Source organism: Pelophylax lessonae, assembly GCF_965119305.1.
Source record: "Pelophylax lessonae genome assembly, chromosome: 1".
Lineage (NCBI taxonomy): Eukaryota > Metazoa > Chordata > Amphibia > Anura > Ranidae > Pelophylax > Pelophylax lessonae.
Window position 1 is genome coordinate 192625788 of NC_138768.1, and position 20647 is coordinate 192646434.

Below are 20647 nucleotides of genomic sequence, written 5' to 3' on the forward strand. Positions count from 1 at the left end.
TATTTCTAAATCCACATGCACACAAATCTTCAAGGACACTGAGGCATGTCCCTTCATATAAATCACACTCTCATATTACCACCCTCACCTTTCTGCTTCTCCTGGCCTCTGGAGACATATCCCCAAACCCTGGGCCTCCATCTACCCATGCTCAATACACCACCTACCCTACACCCTCTGGCTGCAGTTGCAGTCAGCACAATCTAGTTCCTATCTCTCTTCTTCCCAAGACTGGACTCCCTTTCTCTTGCGCCCTTTGGAACTCCCGCTCTGTCTGTTACAAACTCACCTCTCTCCATGACCTTTTCATCGCTAATTCATTTAATCTACTCGCCATCACCGAAACCTGGCTTCACGAATCCGACACTGCGTCTTCTGCTGCCCTATCCCAAGGTGGTCTTCTATGGACTCACTCCCCTAGACCCAACGGACGCAAGGGAGGGGGTGTCGGGATCCTTCTAGCCCCACATAGCTCCTTTCAGGTACTTCAGCCGCCTCCCTCTCTGTCACTCTCCTCATTTGAGGTACACTGCATTCGTCTTTTCTCCCCTGTCTCTCTAAGGATAGCTGTGATCTACCGCCCCCCTGGACCAGTATCAACCTTTCTTGATGACTTCTCCGCCTGGCTACCCTACTTTCTCTCTTCTGAAATCCCCACAATCATTCTTGGCGACTTCAACATCCCTATTAATACTAACACTCCTACCACTTCCAAACTTCTCAATCTAACCTCCTCCTTTGACCTGAAGCAATGGATACATGCTTCTACTCACTCTGAAGGCAATAACCTTGACCTTGTTTTCTCCCACCTATGCACCCCGCACAACTTTTCAAACAATCCTTTCCCTCTCTCTGATCACTACCTTATTAGTTTCACTCTTTCCCTCTACTCCACCTCCTCTCCCTCCAGCTACCGTACAGTTACCCGCAGAAACCTACGCCATCTCAACCCTTCTCTTCTCTACTCTGCTACCGACCACCTCTATGACAAAATCGCACCCCTGTCCTGCACCAACCTAGCCACTTCTGTCTACAACACTTCACTCTTAGCCTCCCTGGACACATTGGCCCCCCTCACCACACACCGAATCAGGCCCAGACCCCTTCAACCTTGGCAAACCGATAACACTAGAAGTCTGAAAAAGCATAGCCGTGCTCTTGAGCGCCTATGGCGTAAGACTCGGTCTCAGAATGATTTCAACCAATATAAATCCGCCCTCCAAAAATACAATTCCAGTCTCCACACTGCCAAACAGACCTATTTTATCACTCTCATTAACAGCCTGTCATCACGCCCCCGGCAACTCTTCGCTACCTTTAACTCTCTACTCCGTCCTCCACTACCCCCTCCCACCGACTCACTCACTGCCCAGGAGATTGCTAACCACTTCAAACAGAAGATTGACACAATTCGTAAGGAGATCGTTGCTGTTCAGATACCTTCCTCCATGCCTTATGCTTCACGCCCACAAGTGCGATCATTACTTCCCTCATTCAACCCTGCCACTACAGACGAGGTTGCTAAACTACTTGCTAACGTCCACTTAACAACCTGCCCTCTGGATCCTGTTCCCTCGCAAATGCTACGTTCACCTTCTGGCCCTATTCTACACTCTCTAACCCACATCTTCAATCTCTCTCTCTCTTCTGGCATCTTCCCCAACTCTCTAAAACATGCACTAGTCAGCCCCATACTTAAAAAGCCCTCACTGGACCCAACCGATCTGAACAACCTACGCCCTATTTCCTTGCTCCCCTTTTCATCCAAACTCCTCGAACGTCTAGTCTACAACCGACTGTGCGACCACCTTGCCGAGAATAGCCTCCTTGATCCCCTTCAGTCTGGATTTCGGCCTCAAGACTCCACTGAAACTGCACTCCTAAAGCTGACAAACGATCTGCTAACGGCAAATACCAATGGACAGTATTCTGTACTCCTACTTCTGGACCTTTCTGCTGCCTTTGATACGGTTGACCATCCCCTCCTCCTCAAAAAACTCCATGCCTTTGGTCTCCGTGACTGTACTCTTAACTGGTTATCTTCCTACTTATCTAACCGCACCTTTAGCGTTACCTACAATTCTACTTCCTCCTCTCCTCTTCCCTTCTCTGTTGGAGTTCCCCAAGGCTCTGTTCTTGGACCCCTCCTATTTTCAATCTACACCTCCTCTCTAGGTCAGTTGATAGCCTCCCACGGCTTCCAATACCACCTCTACGCTGACGATACCCAAATCTACCTATCTACTCCTCAGCTCTCTCCCTCAGTCTCCTCACGTATCACTAATTTACTATCAGATATATCGGTCTGGATGTCTCACCACTTCCTCAAACTCAATCCATCCAAAACCGAGCTTATAATTTTTCCTCCACCTCGTGCCCCTTCCCCTGATTTCTCCGTCAATATCAATGGCATTACCATCAGCCCATCCCCACATGCCAAGGTCTTAGGTGTTGTCCTGGACTCTGAACTCTCCTTCAAACCCCACATCCAATCGCTGTCCAAATCTTGCCGCCTCAGCCTCCGCAACATCTCCAAAATACGCCCCTTTCTAACCAAAGACACAACAAAACTCCTAGTTCACTCCCTGGTCATCTCGCGCCTCGACTACTGCAATTCCCTTCTCATTGGCTTACCTTTACACAGGCTATCCCCCCTTCAATCCATCATGAATGCTGCCGCCAGACTCATCCACCTCACCAATCGCTCAGTGTCCGCTGCTCCTCTCTGTCAAGCCCTCCACTGGCTTCCGCTCACCCAACGAATTAAATTCAAAATACTTGCAACATCTTACAAAGCAATCCACAGCCTAGCCCCCAGCTACATCACCAGCCTCAACTCAAAATACCAACCTAATCGCTCTCTTCGTTCCTCTCAAAACCTCCTGCTCTCTAGCTCACTCATCACCTCCTCCCATGCTCGCCTCCAGGACTTTTCCAGAGCCTCTCCAATCCTATGGAACTCCTTACCCTTATCTGTCCGATTATCCCCCACTCTATTAGCTTTTAGGCGATCTCTGAAAACCCTCCTTTTCAGAGAAGCCTATCCTACCAACCCCTAACAAATGTACCTCCTTTTTCTCCATCAACCCATCCCCCACGGTTATTGCCTTTTGTTTCACTTGACCCTCCCTTCTAGATTGTAAGCTCTAACGAGCAGGGCCCTCTAGTTCCTCCTGTTTTGAACTGTATTGTAACTGTATTGTCTTCCTTCACATTGTAAAGCGCTGCGCAAACTGTTGGCGCTAAATAAATCCTGTATAATAATAATAATAATATAGATTTGAAAGGGTCTTTGTTTGCTGAGGGTAAATCTTGTGTGAAAATGGGCACCTTACCCCTTGTGAAGTCCCCATGTAACAATAAATTAAGCAATATATTTATATGATTTATTATTTTCTGGCATGACCACCACAATGTGGTACATGGTCATAACCTACCCACAGCCAAACAATAGGAGAATTGTTTAGGTTTGAACTTATCACCGTCATGGTAAAATATGACGGTCAAGAGTGACCTTAAATGTGTGAAGCCATTAGAGGAACATGCTGCCTAGGCCACCAAAATCTTCAGAAGTGAGTCAACCATGGCAAACCCTGTATTTCTCTCTGCTCTTCACTTTACAAAAATAACTGCTAAATTTAGATAATTTTTTTTCCTTTTAATAGGCCCTGGCTATAGGACAGAAGTTACCTTCTACAGTGTACAGTTACACTCACATCCAGCCTATTCTCTATGCTCTGGGAGTGGGCATGTCTACCAAAGACCCAGATCATCTGAAGTTTCTGTTTGAAAACAGTGATGAGTTTGCCTGCTTGCCCTCATTTGGAGTCGTTTTATCCCAGGCTGCCTTTATGGGTGGAGGGCTTTCATCAGTCCCGGGGCTGAATATAGATTTTACACGAGTAAGTATTGTGTAACTGTATTGACTTTTTTCCCTGTGTTAATTAAACCAAGCAAAAAAGTTTGCTTGTGCCAAAACATAATCGTGGTCCTGCTTTAGGGCTTTCCTTTAAAGCTACTATGATTTAGCAGGGGACTAATATGACAGAGGGCATTGTGAAAGGAACCCAATTAACTTTAAATATAGAAACCTATTCCTGTGTTCCTTTTTTTTTTTTTTGCTTTTGCTGGGTCTAGGCAGAGAAAGTCTGATGCCACGTTTAATGAATGGCTGTCTTGGCCTTTGTGTTCTTCGGCAGCTCTTAGCATGCTAAATACATCTGGAATTGAACATTGCTGGTATTTACAAACTATTTGGCGTTCACTTGTGCACACAGTATCCTACAGTATAGCTAAGTGATGTATATAGTATTATAGGGACCAAGGTTTAATCAAACCATGGGAAGAGCAAATTTGGAAGGCTTAGATCTACCTAAACTTGAAAATATTTTCAGAGCTGTGTTATAGTTAGGAAATGTCAGAAGTTGATGTGCAATAATGCTTATAAAACCTATATTTTATAAGGTTTTTTTATATGACCAGGTTCTTCATGGAGAGCAGTACCTTGAAATCTACAAGCCTATCCCGACATCAGGTGAGAATCTTTTCCTTCTAGAACAACCTATGAATAAATAAGACTTTTTGCTGTGGTTGCTTTTTTAAGCTATTATATCATACTTAAAACCCCAAAAAGTCCAGGCAACTAAACAATCTTCCCTTGGAGTGGGGCTGTAACTGCATTGCAAGGGTTAATCACTCATTTTGTTTTATGAGAACAAAGAAGATTTACTTAACCAGACCTCTACTCCTTCCCACAGCTAGACCAATCCCCACAGCTTCTTCTCCCCCCAAGCTCCAGCAGTCTAGGGTCCTGACATAATCCAGATCAAAGCAGTGTCTATAGCCCTGCATTAGACATGAGGGCCCCTAGGGGCAGTCCGATGCCAGAGAATGGGGGAGCACAGTTTGCCAGGAGAGCAGATAATCAGGTAAGTAAAAAGGGATCATTTTAAACTTTCCCGGAGTTGGGCTATAAAAATGTCACTAACCTAGGCTAGTCCTAATGAGTAATAATAGTAAGTGAAGTCGGCATGCTAAAATAACCATCAAATTAGAACTTCAGTTTTAATTTTGAATGGAGTAAAGGAAGGTTTTTAACCCCTGTCAGGTTTTTTTTTTTTATATCTGTATTACATTGGTGAAATTTCCATTCATTTCCTGCCCCATAACCAAAATAGGAAGCGAGAGGAGATACTTCCAAAATTAGGGAATCCCTAGTTGTTACTGCGGTCATTAGAATTTGAATTTGAACTATTCCTGTTCTTGTGACAACCCAGAATTTTGAATTTTTTTTCACTCTCGCTGATAATGATAAGCAGGACAAATCGGGTGAATATCCCTAATGAGGCCACAGGCACCAATAATAGTCTGGCAGATGTTCTAATCTCTCTCCACTCCAAATTAAAAAAAGTTTTGCCTTTAGTTATACTTTAAATCTAAAAAGGAAGAAAACATTGGGGCATAGGGCGGGATTTTTAGGGTACCGTCAGTGACCAATAGTTGATGGTATTCAAGAGTACAACGAATTATATTAAAAAATATACATTTTATTACATAGTCTTTAAAAAAGAACATGCACCCAGAAAGAACTGTAAATATAGGACAGGCCAAGTGAAGAATCCACGTCAGCACAGTTATAACACTTGATTAATGGTAACAGACCGCACAGAGGTCCCAGATAACTGGGCCTGAACCCTGGTATTTCAAGGAGAACTTCCTTGGACAAATTACCCACTACCCGACATGTTTCGCGGGATATTCCGCTTCCTCATGGGTATGGGGGTATACAATCTCAATCAATGCGATAACTATAGAATGAAATAAAACGTGCACATGTAAGACACTTCATTGTTAAGCATATAAAAAAAAAAAATTATACATGCATATATCTCACATCTACATCTCTTTGAAAAAGAGAGTTTTTTGTTTAGATATTTGGGGCTGAGTGATAAGGGTACTCCCACCTGTATGGCTGCTGTAGAATGGCGACCGATGAAAGCAACCAAGGGCAAACCTACAATCCCCAGGTGGGTATGGACTGCCTAATTAAATGGAGGTCATAGATCCCTATTATTTTGAAACATCGAAATAGAACAGGTTATTATCATGTAAGCTGCGAATTCGTGATAACATGATAATAATCTGTTCTATTTCGATGTTTCAAAATAATAGGGATCTATGACCTCCATTTAATTTGGCAGTCCATACCCGCCCGGGGATTGTAGGTTTGCCCTTGGTTGGTTTCATTGGTCGCCATTCTACAGCAACCATACAGGTGGGAGTACCCTTATCACTCGGCTCCAAATATCTAAACAAAAAAATATTTTTTTCAAAGCGCTGTAAATGGGAGATATATGTATGTATATAATTTTTTTGATATGCTTAACAATGGCATGTTTTATTTCATTCTATAGTTATTGCATTGATTGAGATTGTATACCCCCATACCCATGAGGAAGCAGAATATCCCCCGAAACATGTCGGGTAGTGGGTAATTTGTCCGAGGAAGTTCTCCTTGACATACCAGGGTTCAGGCCTGGTTATCTGGGACCTCTGTGCGGTCTGTTACCATTAATCAAGTGTTATAACTGTGCTGACGTGTATTCTTCACTTGGCCTGTCCTATATTTACAGTTTTTTCTGTGTGTATGTTCTTTTTTTCAAGACTATGTAATAAAATGTATATTTTTTAATATACTTCTTTGTACTCTTGAATACCATCAACTATTGGTCACTGACGGTACCCTAAAAATCCCGCCCTATGCCCCAATGTTTTTGTCCTTTTTTCATGTTCATATTTGGATGTGGCACCTTTAATTAATTTTTCTCTTTTTCTGAGCAAATTTATAATATACTTTAAATCTAGAGATATAGGCATTTTTTATTCTATTCAGGTGTCAAACTTCCCTGTTGAAGGTAAACTTATATCTGCCTCCTCTCACCTACTGAACCTACTACAAGTCTTCTAATGTGATTGTTGGCCTTACTGTCCAATAGCATGGGAAACGGCAAGGCCAAACTTGACTTTTGTTACAGGTTTACTTTAACCCCTTGGAGCCTAAACCTTTTTCTGACATATGTTGCTTACAAGTTTAAATCCGTGGTAATGAGTTATGGAATACCTGCGCTAAGGTTACAATTGTAGGTGTTCAATAAGGTGGAATGAAGCTGCTGCTATAGTGTAAGGTACTAAACCAAAATAAGTAAATTATACAGCGCTGCTTCTAAATTAGGGTAATCCCAATGCAAAATTCACAATATAAAAATCAATGGCACTATGAAATGTGTCATTACAATATGAAAATAATAAACCATATTAAATAAAAGTGCATAATATATAAAGTCCATTTGTGCAAAAAAAGTGTCTGTGCTGAAAAATTCTTTTGGTGCTTCACAAGATGTCACTCGTGCTCCACTCCTGCAATCCCCACTCACCAGAGATATATATTAAGCAGGAATGTAGTGCTCTCAGGCACAACACATAAAATATGGGAATTCCCTCCTTCTCCAGACATAAGGTATTGGATATGGAGTGCTTCCTGGAGTTGGTTAAGATCCTCCAAAATCCCTCCAATCATAAGGCTCTCATCCACCAAATGCAAATAAGAAAAAAGGTGCCCATAGTGTAATACTGTATGTTTATTTTAAAAAATTAAAAGCAGATACACTTACAGTTATGTGCATAAAATCAAGCAATATGAGCTTCTGAAGACCCCACTAGGAGGGGCGAAACGCGTCAAGCGGGGACGGTAGTCTGTTATAACATCCATTGATTGGAATGCACGCTAAACACACTACATTTTACAGAGCATTGTTACCTGCTCTCATAGAAGTTACACTTTTTTCACTCTTTTCTTTTAAATGCAATTTTTCTACAGAACGTCTAATTTAAAGGATAAACTCAGCTTTGGAAACATGTTACATATTCTTCCCGTTTTTAGAGTGAATCATGCTCCCACTGCTGCAGATGCTCCCTGGCATGCCGCCTCTAGTGACAGCAAGCCGGGGACCTACTCCTTGAACTTGCTGTCACAAAAAAAAAAAAAGTAGTTGTGCAGGGCTCCGCCCACCAGGCCGTGTCGTTTATTCTCAGAGATCCGTGAATGGGATAACTACAAGTACCAACATCCTTTGTGGCTGTCTAAATGAACTACCAGGGCACTGTTGCGCTCTCTAGGGAGTTTTTATGTTTCTTCCTGTCATTGTTTAACTGCCTGCTCATACAAGGTACTAACAGACAGTCTGCAAGAGCCCTGCATTGCACCCGTGATCTACTGATTGTGGGTGCTTTGCTTTGAAGGCTCCTAGTAAAAGAAATAATAAATGCACAGTTTTTTTACCTGCAAAAAGATGTGCATTTATTTATTTATTTACAAAGGTAAACTTATCCTTTAACTGCAAAATGTTATGTATTTGTCTCTATACAACAGTCTGTAGAGCTAATCATATTCCTGGTTTCACTTGTTTTTCCTTTTTAGAAATAGGTTCTGTCTTGTTGGTTTGGTCAACAATTGTTTGTCTTTCTCTATGAACACTAGTATTCGGGATATTTTATTCCTTAATAAATACGTCTAAGCACAGTAATGTATTTAAAGGGTCATCCCATACTAGTTGGCGGGTAAAGACTTAACTACACAATCATTTTGTGGCCAAGACATTGGTATTTTATGCCTAGTCCTTTCTTTTTCTGGTTGTGAAATGGTCAAGCGCTGAATCACTTTAGTTGCTGTAAGGCGATTCTCAGTGGGCACTCTGGTGAGCTTACTGTGGCTAAATGGATTTTCTCCACAAGTGTCATGAGGACTTTCCAGGAGACACAAACTGAATTCATCATTTTTTTAAGAACCTCGGTAAAAGGAAAACACTGTAACTCTCCTGTGAAGAGCCCTACTTAGGAAGCTGTTGATATTTTACTGCAGTCCTGCAGCAGTTTTTATGTGTTCCCCAAGTGACGTGTAAGTGTTAAATATTCAACTTGAGAACTCCTCCGAGACTCGTTTATGTGATCAGTACAGTTTTGAGGTTGCACTTTAAAATGTTAAATTCATGACCTTGAAAAGGGTGGAAAGGGTAACAGTCGTCGCGGTCTGGTCTGACTTTTACATTGAGCTGTTTTAATGATTAGAAAGACTTCAAATGTCATTTTTGTTTCAGCTTAGTCATTAGTATGTAGCAAGTTCTGTCGGTTATGGTTTACAGGTAAAAGTGCTTTTAAGTACAATGCTTTTTGTAGTGGATTTCAATAATACATTTTCCATTTAGGAGGCAGGTGTATAATTTGACTTGACTATACAAGAACAATGCAAAATGCAGAGTTTTTAGTTTAAAGAAAATCTGTGCTTAAAGCTGTAATAAACCCAAAAGGAAACATTTATTCTTTTGCAGGTTACTAATTTTTAGATGTGATGGCTGCATTAGTTTACTTTTTTCTAGGCAAATATTCCTTTATATTCACCTGGTGTTCCTGCCAATAAGTCAGGTTTTCAACAGACACACCTGTACTGCAGATGTAGCAGTTAGATTGTTGAGACACTCCAATTACTACTAACAGGGGTACTTAAAGCGGAAGTAAACTTTCATCTTTAGGTTTTTAGGTTTTACCTATAGGTAAGCCTATATTAAGGCTTTCCTAAAGGGAGTGCAAATATCTCCTAAACATGCACCGTTTAGGAGATATTTACTGTCCTAGTAACCAGTTACCTCACTGACACATGAGCTCTGAAGGAACGGACACCCATTCCGTTTTTTCAGAGCCATGTGCCCTGACTAGCAACTACCGCCAGTTACAGAGGCGGAGCCGTGAACCCGGAAGGAAGACCAGGTATAGATGGCCGATGCGTTGAACAATGGCATCACTGGAATGCTTAGTTTTTGGGTAAGTTTAACATAATATGCTAGTATGCGATGCATACTAGCACATTATGTCTTTGCCTTGCAGGTAAGTTAAAAAAAAAAGTGCGTGGTTTAAAACCGCTTTAACAATAATCAGATTTGATTTAATATTGTACAACCTTTATCCTCCCCCCCCCCAAAAAACTGCTGTAACAGCTTATAAAGTGTTCCCCTAGATTAAAGCAGAGTTCCAGCCAAAAATACAACTAGGTCTTAAACAGCTGCTGCTGACTTTTATGTTTTTTTTTTTTTTTGTGGCTGGAACGCTGCTTTAATAATGCTGATGTTGAAATGTGTCCCTTTGCTCGTTCATCTAGAGTGGGGGCACTCTAATAAGATATGCGTTACTGGCCAGATCACTAGATGAATACAGAGGGGGGAAAAAAGCCTAAAAAAGAAAAAAAAAAATGCAGCTACCAAATCTAATGATTTGGTTGTATTTGATCACCACTGGGATATTTATTTTTTATTACATAAATTAACCACTTAAGCCCCGGAAGATTTTACCCCCATTCCGACCAGGGGGTATTTTGCGATTCGGCACTGCGTGACTTTAATGGACAATTGCGCGGTCGTGCGACGCTGTACCTAAACGAATTTGGCGTCTTTTTTTTCCCACAAACAGAGCTTTCTTTTGGTGGTATTTGATCACCTGTGCGATTTTTTGATCACGCGCTATAAACAAAAAAAGAGCGTCAATTTTGCAAAAATAGCAATATTTTTCACATTTTTTTATATGAAATTCCCCAAAAAAAAACTTAAAAATCAAATTTTTTTTACTTTTTCGGCCAATTTGTTCTATGCTACCTATGTTTGGTAAAAAAAATCGCAAAAAGCGTATTTTGATTGGTTTGCGCAAAAGTTATCGCGTTTACTAACAAAGGGAAAGATTTCTGTCATTTTTGTTGTTTTTTTTTTTTTAACGTGTAATGGCGGCGATCTGCGATTTTTTTTTTTGCGGTACTGCGACATTGGGGCGGACAGATCGGACCCTTGACTGACATTTTTGACACTTTTGGGGTTACCAGTGACATTTCTACAGTAATCAGTGCTATATATATGCACTGTTACTGTAAAAATACACTGGTAGTGAAGGGGTTAACTTTATTTGGGAGGGAGGGGCTGTGTGTATCCCTAGGGGCGTGCTTTCTACTGTGATTGGCTGGGGCTTGAGCTGTATGGACACTGATCAACGGATCTACATACTAGATCCGAGTGATCAGTATCCTAACAGCAAGGAGAATGACAGGTGGCTTGTTTACACAAGCTGCCTGACATTCTCCCTCTCCCCCGCCGATCGCCGAGTGACCGGCGGACATCGGGTCCGCCGGTCACACGCGCGGGGGGGTCCGTGACCACGCGGGAGCAGGAGCGCGCCTCCGGGGGCGCGCGCTCGCTCCCTAGACCCTCACAAGCTAGTGACGTAGCCCTACGTCACTTTGCCTGTGAGGGGCTGACTGCCGACGTAGATCGGCGTTAGGCAGTCGGCAAGTGGTTAAATGATATTAATTGGTTTACGTGAAAGTTATAGTGTGTACAAACTATTGTGTATATACTGTATATTCAATTTTTTTTTATTTTTTTATACTTGTAATGGTGGCGATCAGTAACTTGTAGTGGGACTGTAATAGTGCAGCAGGCAATCTGACACTAACTTACCCTTTGTGGGAACTGGCTAACTGCCACTGACATCACCAGTGACACTAATACAGTGATCAATGCTAATACTGTACACTGTAACTGTACTAATGACACTGGCTGGAAAGGGATTAACATTTAGGGGCAATCAAAGGGTTAACGGATTGCCTTATAAGTGTAAAGTGTGTAGTGCGTGCTGCGTTTACTAAGCAATGTGACTGTTTTTATTCCCTGCTTTGCAGGGAGGAAAAAAAAACAGCCACATCACTTCTCTCTTTAGAGAGTCTCTCTTCTATCATTCGCTCAGCTGATCAGCAAGGTCCGGTCATAAATCATTTGGCCAGGGCACACTGATCGACTTGTGCTGTAGCGAAAGACAGCACAGCTGGGGCAGTGGGCTGTAAACCTACAGGAGGCTGTCCGGAAATGGTAGTGGTGCCTACTACAGTGATTTCTGTCTTCCACAGGTATGGCACAATTTATTAATAATATTATACAGGATTTATATAGCACCAACAGTTTGCGCAGAGCTTTACAACGTTAGGGCAGACAGTACAGTTACAAAACAATTCAATACAGGAGGAATCAGAGGGACCTTCTCATTAGAGCTTTAAATTTTAGAGGGAGGTTCAAGTGATACAAAAGATAATAACTGTGCGGGAAGAGCTGATGAAGAATATTAAAGCATAGTTGTTAGGTGGAGGTAGGATAGGCTTCTCTGAAGAGAAAAATTTTCAGGGATCACCTAAAAGTGGACAGAGTTGGAGATCGAGAGTTTGGGTTAGGGAATTCCAAAGGATGGGAGAGGCTCTGGGGAAGTCCTTGAGGTGAGCACGGGAGGAGGTGACGAGGTAGCTAAAGAGCAGGAGGTCTTGGGAGGAACGAAGAGGACGATTTGGTTGGTATTTTTGAGACCAGGTTTAATTTGTTGAGTGAGTGGAAGCCAGTGGAGGGATTGGCAGAGAGGGGGTTGCAGACACTGAGCGATTTGTAAGGTGGATGATTCTGGCAGCAGCATTAATGATAGACTGAAGGGGGGAAGCCTATTTAAAGGTAAGCCAATGAGGAAGAAGTTACAGTAGTCGAGGCGATAGATAACTAGGGAGTAAATCAGCTTTTTGTTTTCATTGGTTAGGAAGGGACGTATTTTGGAGATGTTGCACAGGTTGCGAGTGCAAGCCTTGGAAAGTGATTGGATGTGGGGCGGAAAGAAGAGTTCAGAGTCCAGGATAACACCTAGCACCCTGACATGCGGGGATGGGGGGATGGCACATACCTGTACATATTTACATGCTTGAACAATGTAACTATGTAAAAGTTACCATACATAAACTGTAGTTCTAAGTCTAGTTCCACACTAGCGCGACTTGTCAGCCTGACAAGTCGCGCTCCCTCGCGGTCCATTGAGTGCTACAGGACCCATTCTAATAGGAGCGACACAAGTCGCTCCGACTTAGAAAAAGGGTCCTGTACTACTTCGGGGCGACCTCGGAGCGAGTTGCATAGACTTCCATTATGTGAAGTCCATGCAAGTCGTTCCAAAGTCGTGGTGCATGGGAATGCACAGGTCGCCCCCGAAGTAGTGAGTCGTGCCGCCCCAGTGTGAACCGACCCTAAGACTCCCACATCCTTCTTTTTTTTTTTTTCTTTCTTTTTTTTTTTGTTTCTTTTTTTTTTTTTTGAAAATTGTTAATTAGTAGCAATAATAGGGCTTCTACATTTAAACTGCACCTTTCACCATCTGCATTCCAACTGAAGCCATTTTGTTCATATCAGAGCCTCTTCTAAATCAGGTCGAGAGGTAAGAGTCATAGACATAAAGTGACTGTGTCTCACATACTGTAAGTTAAAGAAAAGGCTGCGATGTGATTGACAGGTATCCTCACATTTGGCTTGCACCTGAAATGATTGCTGGAGCAGCTGAAAAGAGGTGAAGATTATTATTACAGATGACAGCATAGCTGGGCTGGAATTAAAGTGCTTCTTTATAAAGCACACGTGTCTACATGACTAAATTTAGCCAAGCCTAAAAGAATAATTATTTTAGTCAATGCATCATCCACTGTGACGCTGTAGTGCACAATATTCCTTTTAGGCTATTGCATACATTCCTATTACCCCTATAATCCCTTACCTGAGATTCTTGAAGCATTTATCCCATTATTGATTATTCATTATGCAGTATATGCTGATATTGATTAGTATCCAATGTTTCACTAAATCCTTTTTCAAATACCCTCGGCTATAATTATTTCACAATGATGTGTTTGCCTATGGATCTTCATATATGCATTCTTGGTATCCCTGGATTCAAAGTACATTTTTTGTAAACAATCTGTCATTAATTAAAGCTCAAAAATCGAGTTGACAGAGACTGTCCAACCCTATATAGCTTTCACTGTTCTCTTTGACGAAACTTAGCAGGTTGCATGATTATTCCCATCACTGATCTGCTTGGATCCCAAAAAGAAAATATTGTTTGACCAGTATATTAAAATGGGAAAATAATGCAGCGCTACTACCAACAGAACTAATACAAATAGTGGTGGTCCCCTCTGTACCTACAAACTGTGGTAAGGCCTAATCGTATGTGATAAATGTAAAATAATGCAACATTAGTGGTGTCACTCTCCATTAGTAAACCAGAGAAAACCTACAGATGTCACCTATTGCAGGGGTCTTCAAACTACGGCCCTCTAGTTGTTTAGGCACCCATTGTGCCTAGTCATGTCTGTGAATGTCAGTTTTACAATGCCTCATGGGATGTGTAGTTCTGCAACAGCTGGAACGCTTTAGTTTGGAGATCTCTGCTCTATAGGATGTACAAATCCTATATTAACCATCAAGCTATAGTAGTGATAAACTGAAAACCAATAAAACACAAAAATATCACCCTCTCCAAGTGTGCTAAATGTAACAGTGGTGGTGTCACCCTCCCACCTTCTATACACAATACATAGGAAGTGGTTTATCTGTTGTTGTGTGACCAGTTTAGCTTACTGCATATGGACACATGAATCAAAGAGAAGTACAAATAGGATTTCATTAAAACATCATGTGTACAATTTTGTGTTATTGGAAGACTGTTTAGTATGCTGCAGAAACCTATAAAAAGAGAAGATAGATTTAGGGACCAGTTCACATCAGAATGTGCCGCATGCACTACTTTTGGTGTCGTCTGGGGATGTTTTTAGCCTATTCAAATAAATGGGTTGAAAGTGCACCGCATCCGTATTGCATGTGAATTGCACAAAAACACACAGTGCGTTCCTGTGCGATTCATGGTTTGTACCAGCCCTTAATGCAGATATTTTCACAATGAGTTCTGAACCCAGGATCCCAGAACTTAAATTGTTTGTTGCTAACAAGAAAATCTTCATGTTTGTTTAGTTATATTATACAGGGTCTATAGAACCAACAGTTTGTGCAGCGCTTTAGAATAAAAAGTGAGACCGTACTAATACAATATATTTCAGTACAGAAGGAATAGGAGCGCCCTGCTCATGGGGCTTACAATCTATAGGAAGGGGGAGGTGCTACAAAAGGGAATATCTGCAGGGGATGATCTGATGGAGGTGGCTGAAATACATACAGGGTGGGAGCTAAGCAGAAATACTAGGGTAGGTAGTTCCAGAGGACAGGAGAGGTTCTGAAGGTGAGCATGAGAAGTGACGAGGAAGCTAAGAGCAGGATGTCTTGGGAAAAGAGGAGTGGACGATTTGGGCCATCTTGGGATGAGAGTGGTGATGTAGCTGGGGGCAGTGTTATGGATGGCTTTGTATGTTGTGGTTAGTAATTTTCAGTTTTATACGCTGGGTTAGTGGAAGCCAGTGAGGGGATTGGCAGAGAGGGGCAGCAGCCGCAGATTGGTTAGTAATTTGTAAGTCTAACAGCAGCATTCAAGATAAACTGAAGGAGGGGGGTTAGCCTTTGTAGAGGTAGGCCAGCAAGAAGGGAGTTGCCAGTAGTCAAGCCGGGAGATAACCAGGAATTAAATACGTTGTTTTGTGGGGTCATTCGTTAAGGGGCGAATTCTGGAAGTATTACGGAGGTTAAGATGTCAAGAGTTAGCCAGTGTTTGGATGTGGGGTTCAAAGGATAGGTCAGAGTCTAGGATACACCTAGCACCCTGGCATGTGTGGAGGGACCAATAATTGTGTTGGATCTCAGTGGAAAAGTAATGAAGGGGTGATCAGGGAGAAGAAAATATTACAAACGCTGTTAGACAGACTGTGTTTGAGGAAATGGTGTGACATTCATACTGTCAGTCTCCTCATGTATCACAAAATTTGTGATACATGAGGAGACTTAGGGGGTGAGCTGGGAAGTGGAGGATAAATCGGAGTGTGTGTCTATCATCTCAATATAATGTTCATATTGCTCCCCTTTTCTGTGCATAGTGTTTAGACTATATTAAAGTAGTGGTAATCAACTCCGGTCCTCTAGACCGCCTGTATGTTTTTCCCTCTTCCAGGGATGAAGCGGTATTCATTTGGAACTAGATTGAATAAACAACACGGTTTCTCTGAAGATGCACACGTGAGATAAAGAATAAAACATGTCTATAGGTTTTTGAGAAACTGAGTTGAGCATCCTGGGCTACAAGTATGAATTAGTCTCCAGTATGGATTCATTTTCTCCCTTATTTTAAAGCTGCAAGTTTAGACTACACTTGCTCTATTTGCATTATTGGTTAAAAGCATTAACCTTTACAGTCTTCACCATTGATTTATGGCTGACCATACACTAGCAAATTAAGGCTGGTTCCTTATGAATAGGCCAAAATTCAAACAGTGAGTGGCCCAGTTGGCACTAGGTTGCCAGACATCCTTTGACTGTCCAGTCAAATGCAGGCACTGTTAAGTTATTATGGAAGAAGGCCACTGTCCGAATACAGTAGCTGCAGCTAGGAATTCATCAATTTGTGCCTTTTTTGGATGCAGTTTTATATTATTTTTCAGTAATCAACTTAATATCTCTTTCCCCTCTCCTTCTCGCTCCCCTCTTCTTCTCGCTCCCCTCTCCTTCTCTCCCCCCTCTCTCTCCCTCTCTTTCTCTCTCCCCTCTCTTTCTCTTTCTTTTTTTTTTCTTTTCTTTTCTCTTTTTCTTACTTTCTTCTTTTCTCTCTCCCTCCCCCTCCCTCTCTCTCTTCCTCTCCCTACCCCTCCCTCCCTCTCTCTCTCTCTCTTCCTCTCCCTACCTCTCCCTCCCTCTCTCTCTTCCTCACCCTACCCCTCCCTCCCTCTCTCTATTCCTCTCCCTACCCCTCCCCCTCCCTCCCTCCCTCCCTCCCTCCCTCCCTCCCTCCCTCCCTCTTCCTCTCCCTACCCCTCCCCCCCCTCTCTCTCTTCCTCTCCCTACCCCTCCCCCTCCCTCTCTCTCTTCCTCTCCCTCCCCCTCCCTCCCTCTCTCTCTCTTCCTCTCCCTCCCTCCCCCTCTCTCTCTCTCTCTTCCTCTCCCTCCCTCCCTCCCTCCCTCCCTCCCTCCCTCCCTTCCTCTCCCTCCCTCCCTCCCCCTCCCTCTCTCTCCCTCCCTCCCCCTCCCTCTCTCTCTCTTCCTCTCCCTCCCTCCCCCTCCCTCTCTCTCTCTTCCTCTCCCTCCCTCCCCCTCCCTCTCTCTCTCTTCCTCTCCCTCCCTCCCCCTCCCTCTCTCTCTTTCTTTTTCTCTTTCTCCCCTCTTAGAGTACAACTTCCATTGTCAAAAGTCTTCATTATAAATTATTCTTCTCCAATGAATAAATGCTGTAGCCATGCCCCATTTACCATACCCAGTATGGAGCTATTTGTCTGTGTGTTTGTCCATATACAGTTTAAGCAGCTGTACTTTTATTCTGCCAACTTTTGTTTTCTCTGTCGCTCATTGACAGACGTAGTCCTCGTTGATTCAACACACTCGGGTTATGCTGCCCTCTACAGGAGTAGGACTAGACCGGAAAGAAAACGTTCTGGCCACACCCTAGGGGCAGTCCCAGAGGGTATATCCTCTCACTTCCTGCTCTAGCAAATCAGTTTTTTTCTGTCTAGTTAGGAGTAAGGACCTAGATACCTTGCTGGGATCTTCGGTCCTGGCAGGATTTTTTTCTTAGAAAAATTTTTTTAGACAGCTTTTTTCTCCAGTGTTCCTGTGAGATCTTCAAGCAAGAAAGCTGAACTGGGCGACGGGCTGGATGTTGAGATCCAGTGGTCACCCCAGTTCAGCCTACGAGCGCGTGCAGGCCATAGCTCCACGCTGGGTCGGCCGCGACATAGTCCCACTGGACGGGGACTGACCCTGCGAGTTAAACGTCTCGCTGAAACGCCAAAGACCATGAGTCACGGCGTCCGGATTGGTCGACAGCCCTCCCACCTCGGTGGAGAGGGGTACTGTCAGGAGTTGGCGCCCGCCTGGTTCCGGTATGGTGAGTAGTATGTTCCCCCTTTCCCCCTGACGGGTCTTGTGGTGAACGCGGGCCCCTCTCTGTAATGGTAAGGATGGGTCTTCACTCTATCCTGTAACATGTCACAGATCCCCCTGTTTGAGTGTGATTTTTGTGAACAAGAAGCCAGGAGGCTTGGTTTGGGAGCTGACAATCTAATTGCAAAGATGTTAAAATGATTGAAGTCAGGGGCAGTACTAGAACTTTACTGTGATAATGTAAGGTATCCTACCTGTCAGAAGCCACAGGGCGATGTCTATACATGTATACTGCATTCCAGATCATTCCTCCACCTAAGCAGATGCCTCCCGACGGCCACGGACCGCATACGGCCCGCCAGGGTCCGGTACCGCCGACCATGCTGACCACCATGAGGGTGAAGGGTTTTGAGGCCGAGATCCTTCTGCGGACATGCCGCTATTCTGTGCAGGCCGCCGCCATTGTCTGGTAGTTTGCACGAGGCCGCCATTTTGGCGTAGCCTCGTGTCTCCAGCATGGGGGCGGCCATGTTTGAGGTGACTCAAACACCTCGTGGAGCTAGGGGAGGCGCCGGAAGGCGTGCAGAGGGGCGGAGCCGCCTCCTTTCTTCCCGGGAAGCCAGCCAAAAGACTTCCTGTCTGTTCTAGACAATGCTGAAACAAGTTGCATTTTGAAACTCTGAGCAGTAAGTGGTGAGCTTTGGGGTCTATCTCTCTCTCTCGCTCTATAGGGGTCCCTAAGCAGGCAACACTGAGGGGCTTTGTGGCGCTGGGGGTCTGAAAAAAAAAAAAAAAAAGTTTTATTTCTTTTTGGCAAATTGATTTTTCCGGGCAGTATCTGGAATTATCATGGACCCTGCAACACAGGTACCCCCACCGGTTTCCCTCGGGGGGGGGGGGGGGGTCGCGGGACCCGCCAGTGCACGGAGTATGGATGCATTCACAGCAGTTTTGAAGTCTTTGGTGGCTCGGGTGGAGACGGCCTGTCAGGAACGGGGGTCAAGAAAGCGACCCCCGCCTACCCCTATATCGTCTGAGACTTCAGATTCAGATGCTGAGATGGTTATTGCAGCTGCAGGCCCCTCTGCAGGGGCTGTTATCTCAGGTAAGGTTTCCTCAGACAGTGAGGAGAACGTTCATGCTTCCACCATAAATCAGGAAGAAGCATTGGTGGACGCACTAGTTGTGCGGTTCGGGAAACCTTAAGACTTGAGGTTTTTCCGGCAGAGGCAAATAAAAATGAATTTCCCTTTGGTACTAGCAGACCCACCAGGACGGTGAAGGTTTTTTCTTTACCCAAGTGTTTGGGTAAAAAGATTAAAGAGGTATGGGATCTTTCTAAGCGTACCTTTACTAGTTCCAAGAGCATTACTAGACTCTATCCGTTTGAGGAATCCCTCATTAAGAAATGGACAGTATCACCAGTGGTGGATCCACCTATTTCCAGACTGAATAAAGCCACGGTTTTTTTCAGTGGAGGACGCTTCGTCCTTTAAGAATTCGGTGGATCGGAAGCGGAAGCGGAGTCCCGCACTATCTTTCCCTGATAGGATCAGCCTTTAGACCAGTTATTGTCATTTGATCTAGTTCTCGGACATTTACGGAATGGGCGAGATTGGTGCGCCAGGACCTGAAGGGGAAAGGTACCCCCAGGCAACATCTGTTTTGATGGAACAGATTATATAAGGACTACAGGTTGTCTGTGACGCAGCCTTGGATGCTACCCCCCTATTAGGGCATGCATCTATGTCAGCGGTAATTCTCAGACGTGTGCTGTGGTTAAAATGCTGGGTCAGCGTAAGTACTACAGGGAGCGGTAGTTACCGTTCCCTGAACAGATCATTTTCGTTACCTTTTCCAAAGATTAGCATCAGTTCCCCACAAGAATCGGATCCGGTTGAACGGACAGACCAAGGAGCCTCTAGCCGGGTGACTTCGGTCTCTAATGTTTAACCAGGAGAAATCGCCACTCGTGATAGGAATCAGGTGTCTAAATAATGTGTGGGAACAGAGAACGATCAGACTTTGTCGGATTGTCAGGGCCAGATAGCTCTAGGGCAGCCTGGTTCGGATCCAGTCAGGCAATATCAGGGTGATGACGTAAGTCATTTGCCAAGGATTTCACCATCTGTGCCTTCTTCACAGCATCCCGAAGGCGCGGAGATTGGTAACGCGCGGCCACGATGCTACAGTGGACGCAGCAGACGCGCTGAACGGCCTGTAAAGGCAGTGTCAGCTATTAAAGGGATTCCCGCATCTCAGATTGCTGCTGAGATTTCTCCGCAGGATGGAGATGGAGGGAACTCCAGTTGTCCTGGAAATTCTAGGCTAGCCTCGTCAAGCCGGTCCGGCCGACTTGGACATGCTAGTCGCGAACGTTCCTTGGGAACTTCTTCTCAGGGAGTGTCTGTGGTCTCAAGGACCGATCTTCCATTGTGCTTTACAATCGCTGGGTTTAATGGCCTGGCCATTGAGACCCAGGTACTGAAGGACAGAGGGTTGTCAGCTTCAGTTATTCCTACGCTAATTAAAGCAGGGAAAGCGACTTCCAGCAAGGTCTATTATCGCACATGGAAGACGTATATCGCGTGGTGCGAATCTTTAGAAATTCCTCCACGTACCTATTCGGTGACCCGAATATTGGCCTTTCTGCGAAAGGGGGTTGAGCAGAAACTAGCCTTGAGCACCATCAAGGGTCAGGTTTCAGCATTAGCAATCTTCTTTCA

General features: G+C 43.9%; 1 protein-coding gene across 2 annotated transcripts in view; it reads left to right on the top strand.

Moving 5' to 3' along the window:
- HSD17B4 (hydroxysteroid 17-beta dehydrogenase 4) overlaps positions 1 to 20647 on the top strand; it is a 544183-nt gene that overhangs the window by 289111 nt on the left and 234425 nt on the right. For both annotated transcript variants that reach the window (XM_082251744.1, XM_082251745.1), the window contains exons 13-14: positions 3666 to 3902; positions 4483 to 4534. In XM_082251744.1, coding sequence (XP_082107870.1) covers positions 3666 to 3902; positions 4483 to 4534 — 289 coding nt within the window. The remainder of the gene's footprint in view (positions 1 to 3665; positions 3903 to 4482; positions 4535 to 20647) is intronic.